The sequence below is a fragment of the Triturus cristatus genome, chromosome 3_2 (genome assembly GCF_964204655.1).
Source record: "Triturus cristatus chromosome 3_2, aTriCri1.1, whole genome shotgun sequence".
NCBI lineage: Eukaryota > Metazoa > Chordata > Amphibia > Caudata > Salamandridae > Triturus > Triturus cristatus.
In genome coordinates, this window is record NC_140584.1 from 1,192,164,832 (window position 1) to 1,192,182,516 (window position 17,685).

Here is a 17,685-nt window from a genome sequence, read left to right on the forward strand (position 1 = left end):
TATGGATGGGGCTGAGAACTATGGGATGGCTTATAGGGGACAGGCGGGAACTTCTTGTGTGGGCCTGCATAGATTGAGTTGTAGGTGAGACTGATGGGGGCCATGTTGAATATGCACTGACTTATATCATGTATCTGTATAGATGGAGCAGAGACCGACGGAAGGCATACTGGGTCCTATACTAAGCATCTGTATAGATGGAGCCGAGACTGACGGGAGGCATTCCGGAGATTATACTGTGCATCTGTATAGATGGAGCATAGACTGATGGGAAACATACCAGAGCCTATGCTAAGCACCTGTATAGATGGAACGGAGACTGGCGGGAGGCATTCCGGAGACTATACTGTGCATCTGTATAGATGGAGCGTAGACTGATGGCAGGCATACCGTAGTCTATATTGAGCATCTGTATAGATGAAGCTGAGACTGACGGGAGGCATACCATAGCCTATACTAAGCATCTGTATATATGGAACGGAGACTGATGGGAGGCATACCATAGCCTATGTTGAGCACCTGTATAGGTGAAGGAGAGACTGATGGGAGGCATACCATAGCCTATACTAAGCATCTGTATAGATGGAGCCGAGACTGACGGGAGGCATTCCGGAGCCTATACTGTGCATCTGTATAGATGGAGCGTAGACTGATGGCAGGCATACCATAGCCTATTCTAAGCCTCTGTATATATATATATATATGGAGCGGACACTGACAGGAGGCATACCGGAGCCTATACTAAGCCTCTGTATATAGGGAGCGGAGACTGACGGGAGGCATACCATAGCCTGTACTAAGCATCTGTATATATGGAGCGGACACTGATGGGAGGCATACCATAGCCTATGTTGAGCACCTGTATAGGTGAAGGAGAGACTGATGGGAGGCATACCATAGCCTATACTAAGCATCTGTATAGATGGAGCCGAGACTGACGGGAGGCATTCCGGAGCCTATACTGTGCATCTGTATAGATGGAGCGTAGACTGATGGCAGGCATACCATAGCCTATTCTAAGCCTCTGTATATATATATATATATGGAGCGGACACTGACAGGAGGCATACCGGAGCCTATACTAAGCCTCTGTATATAGGGAGCGGAGACTGACGGGAGGCATACCATAGCCTGTACTAAGCATCTGTATATATGGAGCGGACACTGATGGGAGGCATACCGGAGCGTCTGATAAGCATCTGTATCGATGGAGTGGGGACTGACGGGAAGCATACCGTAGACTATATTGTGCATCTATAAATATGGAGCGGACACTGATGGGAGGCATACCAGGGCGCATACTAAGCATCTGTATAAATGGAGCGGAGACTGACGGGAGGCATTCCGGAGACTGTACTGTGCATCTGTATAGATGGAGCTTAGACTTATGGCAGGCATACCATAACCTATACTAAACCTCTGTATATATGGAGTGGAAACTGACGGGAGACATACCGACCTATACTAAGCCTCTGTATATATGGAGCGGAGACTGAAGGGAGAAATACCATAACCTATACTAAACCTCTGTAAATATGGAGCGGAGACTGACGGGAGGCATACCATAGCCTATAAAAAGCATCTGTATATATTTGGAGCGGAGACTGACGGGAGGCATACCAGGGCGTCTGATAAGCATCTGTATCGATGGAGCGGGGACTGACGGGAAGCATACCGGAAACTATACTGTGCATCTGTATATATGGAGCGGACACTGATCGGAGGCATACCAGGGCGTATACTAAGCATCTGTATATATGGAGCGGACACCGATGGGAGGCATACAAGGGCATATACTAAGCATCTGTATAGATGGAGCGGAGACTGACGGGAGGCATTCCGGAGCCTATACTGTGCATCTGTATAGATGGAGCGTAGACTGACGGGTGGCATACCCTAGCCTATACTAAGCATCTGTATAGATGGAGCCGAGACTGACGGGAGGCACACCGGAGCCTATACTGTGCATCTGTATAGATGGAGCGTAGACTGACGGGTGGCATACCCTAGCCTATACTAAGCATCTGTATAGATGGAGCCGAGACTGACGGGCGGCATTCCGGAGCCTATACTGTGCATCTGTACAGATGGAGCATAGACTTATGGCGGGCATACCATAGCCTATTTTGAGCACCTGTATAGATGAAGCAGAGACTGACGAGAGGCATACCATACCCTATACTAAGCATCTGTATATGTGGAACGGACACTGATGGGAGGCATACCATAGCCTATACTAAGCCTCTGTATATATGGAGCGGATACTGATGGGAGGCATACCGGAGACTATACTGTGCATCTGTATAGATGGACCAGAGCTAAACTAAAGAAATGGGCAATATACACCCATGGAGCAATCCCATGAGTAAAGGGCACTTACTGTAACATGTGAACAAGTTGGAACTCAACATGAGAACTATAATAAGCGACATGTGAACCTAGGATACAGGAACACCCTTCCCAGACCAGAGAAAAAAATCTCACTACAGCAGCGACACCAAAGTAAAAGTGACAAGGAAACGCTAAAGGACACATGAGCACAGCAAAGAAATTAAATGCGTGGCAGCAATAGTAATGTATGACATTGCAAATAACTCTTAGATTACATTCATAACGCATGTCAATATAGAAATAGGCTTGGTACATGTGATAACCTCAATAAATCCACATATAATACAAAGCTGCGCACTCAAAAAGCATATGGTAGAATGTGGGAGCAACCCCTGGCAATCACAGCAGATCCTTTAAGTAATTGCTAAAGGGCAGAAAATACATCTTGCCAAGATTAAAAAAAAACAATTCCTGCAAACAATATCCATTTAAAACCCTCAAACTCCAGCGAGCGATATCTCAATCTAAATGGTGCATAACGTAACTGGTCCAGTCTTACCGGCATCACCAGCTTATATGGAACACAAATTTATTTCCTTCATCACATGTGGGTCCAAGGTTTATTTAAGTCTGCTACGGGCTCCTGGATGGAAGGCACAAGTACTTCATGTACCGGAATGGCTGTACTAGGTTTATGACTCCAACCTCACTATCCCCGCAGGCAGGTGAACAGGCTGGACAGCAGACATGGTATTTGGCTACTTGCTCCCAATGCAAAGATGGTGGCACGTAAAGACAACCGGCGCCGGGTGGTTCAAGGTGGTTTGCCGCGGCGTGTTCAAAACACTATAGTCCCCCATGCTGTTCGCGGGCTGGCGGAACAGGCTAGAGTCCAGCATGCAGCGTATCATAAACTGGGTGTTTGCCAGCTTCCTCAACGTAAAGATGGTGGCAGGTAGTACTACAGCATGCGGTGTGGGTCCCGGCGCGTACATGCATCAAACATTGCACAAGCAGCACGCTGGACCTCCTCGCGCCCCTGCACTCAAGTGCAACTGTTGGCTGCGGGTTGATTCAGGTAAGGCGCGTGCTACCTCGCTCTTCAAACTTGAGCGAAGACACAGCACTCACTGAGGCAATGGCTACAGCAAAATACATTGTGCAGTGTGTCTTGCAAACACTGCACCAACTCTGGCAGTATTTTCCACATGAGTGAAGGAAGTAAATGTCCCCATGTAAAGCCAATTTCTGCCAAGCAAACTCCGTTAGTCATTTGCATATGAATCCTGACCGGTGCTAGGAGTCAGACTTGCTTGCTATTAATCTTTCACCCAAACGATGAACGAACAAAAGTCCCTCATGTTACTGACAATGTCAGTTGATAGCATAGTAGAAAAAAGTCAAACAAGTACCAACAGTGAAGCACGCACTGGCAGGGCTGTCCAATGAGAACAGGACACTGGCGGGGCTTCCAGGAGCGGCGCTTCATTCTCGAGGATGTCTCTTAGTTTCTGTGAGTTTCTTTAGTTTTTCAATCTTCTTTCTAGTGTCCGCTTTAGTAAAACCAGTTGTAAGGCATAGGTTTGTCTCCAGATCGTCGCCAAAATGTAACGGTGAAGTCCAGTAGCTGAGATGTAGTTTAAGTAGGTGTATTGAGTTTAGTTGCAGGTTGGACAGTTCATGTAGAGCAGGCCCACCAGGAGCAGCCTTCCTGCTGCTCAGCCCGCACTCCAACCCACACACCTCACCCACCACCCGGGCACCCAAACATTCCAATCATCCTCACCACACCAACATTCCAGGCAGTGCATTCAAACTGGCTGAGCAGCTAGGGAGAGAGCAGCAGGAGAAAAGTATAAATACATATACAAGATTCTACAGAACGTCAGGGAGATCTTTAGAGGGATAGTGTGGGATAGCATCTACAATCCGAATAAAGAATTCCACAAGATGGGTCATTGAAAGTTTGCCTGATAGTCTTTGACTCTACAGTATGCACACATGGCAAGAAGCACAGGCAAACCTTTCTCCGGTATATAAGGTGCTGTGATCTTGATTTCCTGTCGTCCTACCATCTCTTTGTTTCAGGAGCGCCAGTTGCAATTGGTACGCGACCTCCTGTTGTCCGGGGAAGCGGGGAGTGCCTCCATGATGGCTGTTTTTGGAAAACTCAATCGTAGTTCTGGCCCAATGGGAGAGGAGCCCAGGTGAGTGAACATCTCGTGTGCCTACCTAGGGATGTGCAATCCGCAGAGGCATTTTACCCGCCATCTTAGTAATGGCGCAGAAGGCACATGGTGGCTATCACAATTATTTTTGTTTCAGGAGATGGAACATATTGTCATTGCATCACCCCTGCCCACATCACAAACATTGGTACCAAACAGAGGTTGCCCCCTCTGTTACAGAACACAAAGAACAAGGGAGGTCTAAAGTACATGTACACAATAATCTACTGCCTTTATGCACCCACACCACTACATGCGATGTATAGTAGGGCTGCGACTGCCACTGTTCCCATCTATGCATTACTCTCATTCCTTCCTCATCACTCTCCACTCCTCTGTGGCTATTTCTTTCACTCTCTTCCCCTGTTGGTTTTTCCCTGCCTGTCTTCCGTCACATTATGCTGATTTCTGCTCATTTAATATTTTCTTTTCATTTTTTCACAGTCTCTCTGTATTTGTTTTCCTTTCCACATCTGTCACTGTCACTCTAACTTTCTTTAAAAATCTTCCTCTACTGTTGCACGGTACTCATCCCGGTCACTATGCGCCTGTTATATTCTATCTTTCTAACCAACTCTGTCAGGCTCTCTTTCCTCCTTTCATCTCTGTCTCTGAATCCCAGAAGGCCCTCTTACCTGGTTCTCTGGGAGTAGGTACGTCTTTACCGCGCATTGCTTTACCATCCATGTTTAGAACGCGTTGACCTTCCATATGCATTGTATTACTACTATGCTACCATGCATATATATGAGGGTATGACTGTATGTTTGTATTTTTTTTTTTAAATTAAATTATACATGGATTATTTATATTATTTTTTTGTTGGGTCCTCCCTACCCCGCTCTTAAAGAAAATTAGGCTAACCCACTCAACCCCCCCTTGTTTTTCAAAACGCTTACCTCCCTTTACCAATACCCACCCCTGAAACCTAAAAAGAAAACCTTACTGCCCTTTAACCACCCCTGAGCCCTACACTCCCATTACTACTCCTTAACCATCCCTGAGCACTTACAACCCCTTATTACTCATTACCTTTACTTCGCTTAAGCCCTAAAAACTCCCTACTACCATTTACCCCTTACCCATCCCTAACATGTAAAACCACTTTACTACCCATTTCCCTTACCTATCTGTGAACCCTGAGACCCCTTAGTGCTCCGTACTCCTACCCCTAAACCCAATTTTCAAATGGCGTAAGTAATATATATATTTTAAACAACATAAGTAATGTATATATTCACTAGAAAAAAAAATTAAGGTGACGTTATATTTGGGAATTGTCATTATATCTTACTTTACATAAAAAACTTTATAAATGAAGTAACAACGTAATGTTTTAAACTAAAAAAAAAAAACACTGAAATTCATCAGTTGTAGTTGAAGTTATCTCCAGTAACTATAACTCGTGCCCTAAAGTAACTACAACTCACGCCCTCGCCATGCACTGCTAATGAACCCACGTGTTACATCACTATACCATTGATAACATGACTGCGACATCTCAAATGACATCATTGATAACAACACTGTGCATGGCGGGGGTGCAAGTTATTGTTACTTTAGGACAGGAGCTATAGTTAATTGAGATATTGATGTACACATATATATATATTCAAAACTGTGGAATTTCATTTGATTGATATTGGAGGGATACTAATTGCAGAAACAGACTGGAGATTTGATTCAAGTGACCGAATTCAAAAAATAGAATCCCAACAAGTAACGTGAGAGCCCTGAAGAAGCGCTAGTGAGTGCGAAACACGTGTTGGCTGTAGTTCTTGGCTGTATTAATTGACTCAAGAAAAGAATAAAAAAGAAAGAAAGACACAAGGAATCTGTACAAGATTTTGTTTATTATTTTTTGTTAAGCCTCTCAGTAAAGTTATTTATGAATTACAATTACCATACTGGTGGGGATGAGTAACTGAGACTGTAATGCCGGACAATATTCCTGTTACCCAGAAGTTGTTACAATATATATATTGTGTATGTATATATATATATATATATCTGTGTGTGTGTGTGCGTGGCCCCCTCCCAGAGCCATTGTGGCCCTGAATGATCCTGGGGCCCGCAATATTTAAAGGTTGGTGCCCCAGTGCTCAATCAAGGGCTCCCACAATGCACACATTGGGGAGTGTGGGGGGATCCTCAGGGCCCCCGAGATCACAGCCAGCTCCTCACATGCTACAGAAGCAGGCATTGATCCTACCTGGAGGAAGCAGCTATTCATGCAACTCCCTCCGGGCAGGAGCAATATCTTGTTCTGTTTCCCTGCCCACATACGTGCGGGCAGGGAAACGGAATACAATTCTGCTCCCATCCGGCTGTAGCATTTTTAAAGCTCCTGCCCTCTGGGAGCAGACTTTGTGTTTGCTCCCGTTTGGCCAGAGATTCGAAAATTCTCCTGCCAGACAGGAGCAAACGTATGCTTTCCTATCCATGCTGGTGTGGGCAGGGAAACTGTGTCCTAGGGGGGTGGGCTCCCTGGGACACAGCAAGTGAGTCGGCCCTTGAGGATGGGGTCTCCGGAGCATTAAAAGCTCGAGAAGAGTGGCCACGTAGCCCTCTCCCCTTTTTGGACATTTTGGCCTTCGAGGTGGGCACCCTGGGGCTTTAGTGGCCCGGGTAGGGGGCCTCACAGCCCCTCTCCCTTTAAAGAAATTGTCCCAGTGGATAGGTGTCCCTGGGGCCTTTAAAGGCCGCCATTTTATTTTTTTGCTGATATATCGTGGGAGTCCAGCAAGAATGCAGCAAAAATTGCAGTTTATTTTGGGGGATTTTGGCCCAGTGGAGGGGGTGGGGATGGACTCTCTGGGTCGGCCCATCCCCCAATGGGCCTAGTGGGGCAGGGTATCCCTACCTATCCCATTATGTTATTTAGTTTTTATTAACTTTAGGACAGGGCACTAAGACCCCGAGTCCTGTAATGGCTGCCAGCCCATTATTTCTCATGTTGCTGACAGACCATCCAAGCGCTCACTACCATGAAGTAAAGTTGCCACTTACAAAAAAAGCCATACATTTAAAGTTTGCTCCCTCATGGCTTTATGTGCCCACTCATTGTACACCTTCCACATATGTGCATATAGACCTGTATCTTTTGAAGGACTAACAGGACTATCTTTCCATAAAGTTGTTGCTGGAATATTCGGTACCAGTTCCCTACCCCCCTTGTCTCACTCACATAAAAAGCTTGGCTAAGCAAAGTTGCAAGTGTACCACTTGAAGATTGCATATTCCGCATGAAGTTACAAAGCTGTTCCGGCGTGGATATGCCGGGACCCATTGATTTGAGGATTGTGGAAGATCGGCGGATGGGAGGAACACATCTCGCTTTATGCACATGATATTCTCCTCTGTGACCCACCTGCATTGATCCGTAATGCGCTGCTACAAATATTTGAAGCATTTGGGGATAATTTGGGTTATTGTATAAATTGCTCCATGTCATTGGTTTTTCCGCTTGCAGGGGGCATACCCCAACTTCCATCAGATTGTGAAGCTTCGATTGAACAGGAGGGGTTCAAATACTTGGGCATTCACAGTACCCGCGATTCACAGGACTGTGTACGCCGCAACGTGCTTTCCCAATTGGAGAGGCTACGAGACAACGTAGCCTACTGGAGAAACTTACCTCTCTCATTGATGGGGAGCCCGTCCCTTTACAAGATGATGACCCTCCCACACCTGTTATGCATATCGCAAAACACCCCATTCTGCATCCTGATGATGGTATTTAAAAAAAATCGATCAGGAACTTCGAACGCTTCTATGGCAGGGCTCCGCCCCTCGGCTAGAATTGTGTAAATTGCAGAGGGAATTTTATGAGGGGGGCTTAAGGGTCCCTAATGCCCAGCCTTTCTGCTGTGTGACACAATTAAGTGATTAATGACTGGGTCTTTTCCGACCAGCAGGAAACCGCCTACTGGGTGGATAGATATGTGATGGGTGGGAAGGAATTATGAAACCATACTCTACCAGCGCCGCAGGAAACGCACCATGCCGCCTCATATGCGTTAGTGCGACGGTTCCTGCCAGGCCCGACAACCAATCTGGGTTGGCATGGTAAACTAACAGAACAGACCTCACTGTGGCACAGTGACTTACTGAGAGAGGCGGGTAGTCTGCAGGGCTTCTGAAGGTGGGCACTACTTGGAATAGAGTGTTTGGGGGCTATCTGGAGGGGGCAGGTTCTGATATATTTTGCGGACCTTTGCCAGGAATATGACATGGCTGACACTGAACGCTACAGATACCTACAACTGGGCCATGATGTAAGGCGTCCTCTACAGGAGGGGGAGGGGGTGCCAGAATCGTCTCCCCTGGAAGACTGGCTTTTTGCAGACCCCATGCCAAACAAGGGTATCTCAGTGGTCTATAAGAAACTACTTAATAATTTCCCAGACATACTGTTACATTTGCGTAATCAGTGGTCAGAAGGCCTGGCTGATATTGATGAGGAGGAATGGTCTGAAGCACTACAAAGTCCCAGGGAAATAGCTATCAGGGCCAGATTTTGTCTGGTCCAATTCTGGATCTTGCATAGATCCTGTTATTCCAGAACAATCCTGTCCAGGGCAGGGAGGGCAGTGTCCTAATTTTATATACGTGGGTGTGGCAAGAATCCATATTCTTCCATATTTTATGGGTGTGTACCCAAATTCAGGCATCATGGACACAAATCACAGAGGTGTTGACTCAGGTTACGTCTAGCTCGGTCTCGATGGATACAAAAAATATCAGAATACCTGGGTGACACTAGCGTCGGGAGTAGCCAAAAAAAATATAGCCCGGGCGTGGGACAAGATGGAACCCCCAATTATAAGGGAATAGATGGCTGATATGGACTGGTGTCAGAGTGCTGAACAGGTGGTGTACCAGGGAATGGGATGCCCAAAAAAGTGGGAAAAATATGGGCGGCTTGGAGGGAGTTTAGAGGGTTTTGAGAATGAGATAAAAACAGGATAAACAAGAACCCGAGGGGTTACATGTGTTTTTCTCTTTTGAAGTTGACTGCGAGAGAGGTTGCTAATATTGTAACACATTGAGAAATGGTATTTTCAATGTTGCCTTCCAACTGTCTCCGTGCTTTGCATTGAAATGTAAAACTATCCGTACATGCTGTATGATGCAAAAGTTTAATAAAAAGATTTTTTTTAAAAAAGTTGTGAAGCTGAAGAAAGGAGAAAGACAATGGAGGGGAGCTCCGGCTTCTCCAATTTGAGTTAATCCCACATCTTCATGATCCCCTCTACCAAAAGATCCTTAAACCTGAGGAAATATGAATTTTGTGATCAGTTATGTCCCCTATCGTAGACCCCAACGGCTCCATGTGCATGCTACAAGTACATGTATGTTGATGATGATGATGATGAATTGGCTTTTATAAAGCGCAACTTACACTCCATGGAGCATCTTGGCGCTAGAAACATCACGTGTCATAGGTGAGAAGGGAGGGAGAGTTGTCCGAAAACATAAAGGAAAGTGGAGAAGTACTTAATACAGAGAGGGTGAGTGATATTAAATTAAATTAACGCTAGACATAGTGTGTCAGTGGCCTTAAAAATCCATGTTTTAAGGGCTTTTCGGAACAGATTCTCTGAATGAATCAGACGCATCTGGGGTGGGAGCTTGTTCCAGCTCCTAGCACTCCGAGGTGGGAGCTTGTTCTAGCTTGTTCTAGCTCCTAGCACTCCGATGGATTTTCCACCTTTTGTGGTCCGTCTGAATTTGGGGACAGCTAATAGGTTTAAGTTGGATGATCTGAGTGACCTGGAGGGAGTGTATCTTCCAAACCTTTGGGATAGGTATGAGGGGCCCGACTGGTGGTAAGCTCTGAAAGTGATGAGTAGGATTTTAAATAAAACTCTCTTATGAATGGGTAACCAGTGCAGGGTTTTGAGTGCCATGGATGCAGATGATTTCCTGGGTAGTCTTAGCACTAAGCGGGCAGCAGCATTCTGAACCATCTGCAATTTGTGTAAGACAGCTTTGTTGGAACCTGCATAGATGCTGTTGCAGTAATCTAGCCGCGATGTAATGAGGGCTACTGCTACCGTTTTTCTGGCTGTCAGGGGGAGGAGGTCAAAGAACCTTCTGAGGCCTCTAATAATGTTGAAACAGGACCCTGCCACAGTCCCTGCTTGTTTTTTGAAGGATAGGGCTTCATCAAACCTTATCCCGAGGTTGCGGGCTGACGTGATGGTATTAGGTGGAACTTCGGCGTCTTGGGGCCACCAGTTGTTAGGGGAAAAGAGGTTATTTTGACCAAAAGGGAGGATCTCAGTCTTGCCTGAATTGCATTTAAGGTGGTGAGTTCTCATCCATTCAAAGGTTGCGGTGAGACAAACTCTCAGATTTTCTTCTGCTTTAGTTGAGTTGTTGTCCAATACAAGGATGAGTTGGGTATCATCCGCGTAAGATATTGTACTGATGTTGAATGATGTAATCAGTTCAATCAAAGGGGACATATAAAGGTTAAAAAGGACCGGGCTCAAGCTTGAGCCTTGTGGTACCCCTGTTGTTAAAGTTTTTTCCTCTGAGCAATAGCTTCCTAATATGGTGATTTGTTTTCTATGGCTTAGAAAATTTTTCAGCCATTTGAAAGCGGTTCCTGTTAGTCCTGATTCTGCCAGGCGGCCAATTAATACGGGGTGTGAAACCGTATCAAAGGCCGCCGATAGATCGAGCAGGATCAGGACAGCCTTTTTTCCTTGATCCAGTGCCATCTTAAGTGTCTCTACAGTATGTAGAAGGGCTGACTCTGTGGAGTGTTTTGCCCTAAAACCTGCCTGGTTAGGGTGTAAGAGGTGATTTTCCTCCAGGTGTTTAGTCAGCTGTTTGTTTACTGCTGCTTCAGTCAGTTTGAATAGCAGTGGAAGCAGCGAGATTGGGCGAAGGTTAGAGAGTGTGGTGGGATCAGCTAGGGGCTTTTTCTGTAGCGGTTTTACAGCAGCACTCTTCCATTCAGATGGAATGACGGCAGTGGCTAGAGAGGAATTTATGATGGAATTTATAATTGGGTTTACCATGTCTACTAACATGTGGAGCAGCAGTGGGGGGCATGGATCAAAAGGGGAGCCTGATTTACATGAGAGGATAGCTTGTCGAGTTTCATCGAGGCTAATGGGGGCAAAGTTATTTAGCTGAGGTATACTGTTGGATAATTGTAGATTTTCAAAAGCGGGGGGGTTCTGAAAGATCTGGGAAATCTTTGGTGATATTTAGTATTTTCATTTCAAAGTAGTTTGCTATGGAATTACAAAGTGTTAATGACGGTGGTATCTCCTGCCTGAGGATTCTGGGATTCATGAACTCGTCAACTATTTTGAAAATTTCCTTCTTTTTGTTATTGGATAAATTGATGAGTTCTAGGAAATGGTCTTTTTTGGCATTTTTTATCATAAAATGATATTGTTTCCTAGCGGTTTTATAGGCGAGAGCTTCAGTAACATCATAGTTATGGTGCCATTTCTTTTCAAGGGATCTGACCTCAGTACGTTTGTTTTTTAGAACGGGGGAGAACCAGGATGCAGATTTTTTATTTTGTTTTTTCCGTAATTTTCCTGAATTTGCAGGACCACAGAAATCTGTGACCCATTTACAGAAGTTATTATAATCGGATTCAGTACATCCTGTAATGGACGGTTTAGATTCCTCTGCGATGTGGTGCAGATTAGGTGAGTTTGCAAGTTTTTTCCAATCTTTCTGTGTCGAGAAATCGATTTTTAGGTTGGCAGTGTTCGGACTTTTCTTTTTGGTTGTAAGTTTGAAAGGGATTAACCAGTGATCCGTCCATGTTTGGATGAGGGGGGTTTCGACAGTTAAGGTTTTGATGTTGGTACAAATACAGTCTAATATATGGCCTGCTTTGTGTGTGGGCATTTTAGTCAGTATTTCCAGCCCCAGTATATCAGTTAAGTCATTAAGCCATATTGTATTGGGGTCGTTGGGCTTGTCTAGGTGAAAATTTAGATCGCCTAAGACTGTGAAATTGGCATATTTCAGGGTTAAGGTGCTAAGTGCATCTTCGAAGCTTTCGAAGAAGCCGTTTTGAGGTCCTGGGGGGCGATAGATTAAGGCTCCCACGAAAGTGTTCTCCTCATTGATCTGAAAGCAGAATCCCATACTTTCTGCTCCTTTTACGTCCGAGAGTTCGAACGTCGAGCATTTCAGTGATTCGCGGTGGATAATGGCTAGTCCACCTCCTCTCAGTTCCTGTCTATCGGTCCTCTGAATGAGGTATCCTTGGGGAACAGTTTCAGTTATGATTGGGTTGCACCATGGTTAAAGCCAGGTTTCCGTTATGAATAGTAGGTCAATGTTATTCTCTGTAATAAGGTCAAATATGTGCTGGCCATTTTTACATATTGACCTTGCATTGATCAGGGCTCCTCGGAGAGCGGTCGCGTTTTTCATAATGGGTGATTGTATTTCCGGGGTGAGGAGTGTTCTACAGATATGACAACATACAGGTCCTAACCACTTTTCGACATTAATCATGTTGTGACAGTGATTTTTTTTATGATTGAGGGCAAGTATTTGATCTCTTGTATAGGTAGGTATATGGTTGGTACATACCTTAGATAGGGCAGCATGATAGGCCCTGGGCCCGGCCGAGGCACAGACGGGCACAGACGGGCTTGCCTTAGGCGCGCCTTCGGCGCGCAAACGGCGCGCCCGCTGCGCCCGTCCGCTGCGCGTCCGGAAGTGACACATTATTTTATGGACAGGAAAGCGAGAAAGAGGGGGGCGTGTCCTCGTCAGGGGGCGTGTCCGAGCTTCGCGCCGGTGACGGCGGGGGAAGCCTTTCTGTGCTTTGTGACTCCGAGTCAGCGTTTATATCGGCTGCACGGGTGCATCAAAAGCGTCAATGAAGGTAGGCGAGTGACAGATAATAGTGCTAAAATACAATTTTTAAAGTGACTCTCAATATTTAAAAGTTTCTGGCCTAGCTCCCGGCTTCCGCCTCAGGAGACACGAAATGGTTGTGGGGTCGCTTGTGGTCAGCGGCGCCTTTATACTACGATGTTTGTGGGCGTGTCCTCGTCAGGGGGCGTGTCCGAGCTTCGCGCCGGTGACGGCGGGGGAAGCCTTTCTGTGCTTTGTGACTCCGAGTCAGCGTTTATATCGGCTGCACGGGTGCATCAAAAGCGTCAATGAAGGTAGGCGAGTGACAGATAATAGTGCTAAAATACAATTTTTAAAGTGACTCTCAATATTTAAAAGTTTCTGGCCTAGCTCCCGGCTTCCGCCTCAGGAGACACGAAATGGTTCCAGTTTCGAAGACGCAAATACATGTGCGTCCACCGTCAACATGTCCTCTTTCAGATCCGCCATGAATGGGTTAGATATTCCATTCCTAAGTATGAAAGGCCACCGACTTTATGTGGTTCACTTTCCACATTTTACAGATTCAGGCGAGTAGGCCCTGAATTCTGTCCTCAAGCCTTTTCCTGCCTCCTGCCTCTGAAAGCTCCAGCCCGAGCCTGCATCTGTATCCATGAACTTTGTCCTACTCCCTGCGCGGCTAACGGTGCCTGATCCAGCCTGTTGCCTGCCAAAAACTGTATTTCACCTTCAAGATTATCTGCTTCGCTCCTCATCCGATGCATTCCTGTCTAGTAGTTTAGGTAAACATTCCTCCAGCTACCGTGCAAGGGGCCAGGCCTCACTGTCCTCGTGCAAGTAATTCATAGCCCCCGTTACCATGGAAGATTCCTACCCCCTCGCATCTCATGTAGACACTTAGACGCCCGTACACGCACTAACAGTCAGTATAGAATAGATTCCGTCCGAGAGACCTTTCCTTTTGGATAACACAGTTCTTTAAACATAGCATACTAGATATGATTTGGGATTAGGTTGACATGACCCCTCAGACTTCTGTCTCCACATGTAGAGCTAAATGTCAAGTCCCCTTCACCCTCTAGTTGCACGTCAATCACACGTCATGCGGCTGCGCACGCATCTCTGCCAAATATTTCTGCTGACATTGCAGGATTCTCTTATGGATCCACCCATTTGTGACATCATGTTTAATGACGTATTTTAGTTACACCCATGTTTACGCCTTTTTTGGTTACGTATGCATATTTTATCTCTCTTATCAGCTGTTACGCCTCTTGCATCTGTTTCACTGTAAATGCATTTTCCTATAAAACCGATTATCTGTCAATAATGTATGCCCTTCCTTCCTGAACTTTCGTGGTGATGGAATAGAAGCCTGTAATTCGAATTACATTCCTTTGTATAGGAATAAAGCCTTTTTAAACCTCTAATACCACGGATTCTGCCTCTTATATTTACTGAGTTATTCTTACTAGACTTTACCGCATAAAAAATAGTACCGGTAATGAAATATTTACCACATAAATTGGCGCCCGAACAGGGACACTTTCTCATCTCACGCGCCGGAGGTGCGTTGCAGGCCCGGTCTCCTGCCACAGCTGAACGGACAAAAACGCGTACCTGCAGGATTTCCTGTATCTCCCTCCGGCCAAGCGGGGGCGACTGAGGCTGCGATCAACACCCAGACGAGGCGGTGAGAAGTGCGAAGTATCCCGACCAGAGCCTAGCTGAGAGAGCAAGATCCGAGGTATACAGAGGCCCACCAGGTTCCGAAGTCCCGAGTCCAGTCGAGTCGAGTCCAGTCCGGTCCAGTTTCAGTTCCGTTCCGAGGCCTTCCGTTCCGAGCTACCCGGTGAGTACCATTACCGGGGAGGCACTTAACGTGCACATAGTCTGTGCCGGTCAAGACGGGTTTGGGTACACAAATCCGGTCTGCACTGTTTCAGCAGTGTATCTGTACTGTTTAGCAGTATATCTAGTATGTTTTTACATATAAATAAGTATTACCTAGTGTCAGTATTATGTCAGTAACTAGTTTTCTATTAGTTATCATTGTTCGTTAAAACTGTTAAATGTTAAATGTTTTAATACGTTCTATACATTGTGGTGTGAATGACTGTTCATTAATTGTGTTTTATTGTATAAAGTGTGTTCTAGTAATAAGATCTAAAAATGCCGCTCTTTTCGAAACTAAGACAGATCAAAACCAGAAAAGGGGTACTCGAAGAAGCTGTTCCCATTCCACCTAGGGACACTCCAGGATACTTTATGTATCATAAGCATGGCCTAGACGCCGTATTATTTCTTGATTTATGGGTGGACTACACCAAAGAATTACCAGAAAGTCAGAGATGGCCCGTAGCGGGGACCTGGGATGCAGATTGTATCATGAGAGTAGAAGAAGAATTATGGAAAAAGAAAGCCAGACAGTCACAGAAAGATGCCATTGAATTATGGCGTAAAGAATCATATAGACGTACAGAAAAAGCACTCAGACAGGAAGAGAAAGGTAGAGAGAATTCAAATAAAACTCGAGAAAATCTATTACTTGAGGAAGGTACCCGAGTAAACTCAGAACAAGTAGATAGACAAAGAAACACTCTTATGAATGGTATGTATCCTCTTCTGGCCGAAGGGTTACCTAAGGCTATCCCGGAAATACCAAAAGACTTAACTTCTCCATTACTCCTGATAAAAGCACATCCCAAAACACATCCCAAAACAGCAAAGGACGTTTTCCTTTCCTCCTATTTAGATGACGTAGCTCCCGAGTATGCTAATGCCATACCACCCACACCGCTTGCCGATGGTGTTCAACACCAAGAGCATCCGTCTGTATCCCCGCAACTACAAATTCCTACACAAGTTCCCACAGGTCCGTCCGTTTCTACAGTTTTTCCCGCATCTACGATTTCTATCCTACGTCCAACGAATCCTTTCTTGCCCAGCACTTCAGATGGTGCTACAGGGGGTACGACAGACATGTTTGCCACCCCGCCGAGAAATAAACAGACCCTTAGAGATTTAGCACTCCAACGTACACCCCAATTAGCGACATCCGACATGTTTAAAGAACAGCTTGTGGATTGTAGATACGATCCAGTGCCAGGTAGACAGGACAAATTGCTCATATCATCACTACGTATACGACGAGCTACATTATATTTAATGACGATACCAGGAATGGTTGAACACCTAGACAATATATATCGCTTTGTCCAAACAGGGCGAGGTTCAGAAAGTATTAACGAAGCTATGGAATACCAGAAAGTGGATGTACAAAGACAACTACTACGTTTTTTCATAAATTGTGTAATTAGGAATCAAGACAGGCCTGGGGCAGATCATGATACCATGCAAAAACTTGTCAAATGGGGTCAGAACATATCAGAAGAGAAACATGATAGACAGGCGTGTATAATCGCCATGTGTCGAAAAATCCGCAAGGAAGTAGAACGTATACATAAAGAAAGACGAGAAACAGACAGAGTAGAATCCGAAGAAGAGGAGGAGCAAGATTCAGAACAAGTGAAGACGATAGCTTACGTAGGTAGAGGAAGACCCCATAATAATACTAGAGGCTTTAATGATCAGATACGTCCAATACGTCCAGAATATAATAGACATTTTCCAAATCCTATGTTAAATACAAAATCCCCCGAGCACCTATTCCAAGCCGCTGATAAATTACTCCGAGATCGAAGGGGGTACCATATGCTCGATTCCATGGACGAACAAGAATTAGCTAGGTCAGCAGTACAATGGGCTGACAGTCCCAGCGACTACAATGATGATGTACTTGCACACACGTTTCTGAATCTTGACCCATACGAACAGCGTTTAGCTAGTATATACATGATTCAACACCTCCTTATATTATATAAAAGCCAACACTCCGATCCAGGACCCTTACCTGACATATTGACAGAACTACTCACGAATATATGGAGAGGGTCAGGTACTGATTTGATTAAAGAGATTCTAGAATTCCGAAACCAATATTTAACTTTCGTATGCCCAGAACACGTTCCAGTTCCCATCATAGGAAGAAAAATGTATCACATAGATAGACAGAACCCGTTACGCGAAGTACACCCAATCAGAGGTGACGGTAATAACTTTACACGCGTGTTTGTGTACACGCCTATAACTAAACTGGAATTATTAGAAATGAAGAAAGTAGTACCCAGCCATGACAAGGATCCAGCAGGTTTCCACCGTGAAATAAAGGACATGTTACTCATGGGAGAGTATACCTACCCCGACATTATGA

General features: G+C 45.3%; 1 protein-coding gene across 1 annotated transcript in view; it reads left to right on the plus strand.

Moving 5' to 3' along the window:
• The window catches only part of LOC146859417 (rac GTPase-activating protein 1-like), a 404,586-nt gene that overhangs the window by 114,870 nt on the left and 272,031 nt on the right, over nucleotides 1-17,685 (plus strand). Inside the window, exon 5 of the mRNA XM_085647164.1 lies at nucleotides 4,420-4,538. Coding sequence (XP_085503290.1) covers nucleotides 4,420-4,538 — 119 coding nt within the window. The remainder of the gene's footprint in view (nucleotides 1-4,419; nucleotides 4,539-17,685) is intronic.